This window comes from Saprolegnia parasitica (genome assembly GCF_000151545.1).
Source record: "Saprolegnia parasitica CBS 223.65 unplaced genomic scaffold supercont2.1229, whole genome shotgun sequence".
NCBI classification, from domain to species: domain Eukaryota; phylum Oomycota; class Saprolegniomycetes; order Saprolegniales; family Saprolegniaceae; genus Saprolegnia; species Saprolegnia parasitica.
The window spans coordinates 1-1,302 of NW_012157623.1; the positions used below are offsets into that span (position 1 = coordinate 1).

General features: G+C 54.7%; 1 protein-coding gene across 1 annotated transcript; it reads right to left on the reverse strand.

The window, feature by feature from the left end:
* Positions 1-4: 4 nt before the first annotated feature.
* SPRG_18469 (hypothetical protein) lies at positions 5-165 on the reverse strand (the record flags this gene model as incomplete). The annotated part of the gene is made up of 1 exon (XM_012357911.1): positions 5-165. A coding segment is annotated over one exon (161 nt), but the record flags the coding sequence as incomplete, so codon positions are not given.
* Positions 166-1,302: the final 1,137 nt, after the last annotated feature.

The window sequence follows — 1,302 nt, forward strand, 5'->3', positions numbered from 1 at the left end:
CGACATGCTGCGGAACATCTCCGTGAACGAGTGCAGCATCGGCGGCACGTCCAGCGTTGGCGTCCGCGCCTGGAGGCACTCGGGCGGGACCTCGGGCAGCACGCCGAGGTGCTTCGAGTAGAGGCGCGCGAGAGGGCGAGGCGCGTGCAGAAGGCGGCGCAACATGGTGCAAGTGCTCGACTGTGGTAATCCTCGCGGCAGCTTCCGAGGATTTTGGCTCATTCGCTTAGAAAAGTAGCGTTGACGGACGCCACGCAACGGTATGTGGCCACTTGGAGGGTACATGTACTTGTAAATGCGAATTATCGCAAATTGGGAGCCAATCGTCGCGCAGAGATCCGCTTTGAAACGCTCGTGCTCGCAGGAATATTCAATTGGCTTGAACGAAGCGACCATGGAAACCACCACTCGTGTGTTTCACGTTATTTCAAGGGGATTTGAGTCGTTGCAAATAGCGTGTTTGGGTTGAATCGGGATTTCCGCGTCTAGTTTCACTCCCTTGCCGGCGTAACCGAGGTCGACTACCGAGAGCACTAGGTCGTTGTACGCGCCTTCAGCAATGGCATGGCTTCGTAAAGCCATTGAGAGTCATTCCTACTGCAGTAGTCCTTGATCAAAAACTGTTGCCGGACTCATTAGCACAAATACCCTTTCAACGTCCCTCAAGTAATCAACGTAGTTTCGACAAGCAACGAGTCGATGAAACAATTGTCTTGTCTTGGACAACCTGCTACAGGTGACGTGGCACGCTCCGCATCGCGACTCTGCAACTTCAACATGACTGATCGAGAGGAAAGATCGTCATGAGTCATCGATATACGGGTACATTACCGATACGACAACGCGTGGGACTAAAGATTGTTGCTCCCAGTGTACGCCATTTAAACCAAGCGGGCTCATTCCGATTTCCATGTACATTGGTGTGCCAAAAGGGGTAGGTCAAAACCTCCCAACTCTATGACGAAAATGCTGTACAAGGTGTCCAGAACTGCGTGAGCCAGCATGTTACATCGATGCCAAGACCTCGTTCGCCATCTCGCCATCAATTACTTTACCGAGCGACACCGTGGGGCCCGCCTTATCAAGACGGACGGCATCCACGCTGCCAGTCGCCGAGGCGCTGTCACCTGCGCAGAGCCGTCGGTGCAGAACGGTCGGTCCGACCGTCAGCGCCGTGCTTCGAACACTGCCCCCACGAGGGAGACATGTCTCTTGGTTTTGCGCCGCCACGCGTGCGGTCATCATCGAGCCAGGGGTACATAATAGCTATTATGTACCCCTGCATCGAGCGCGTCTCGACCA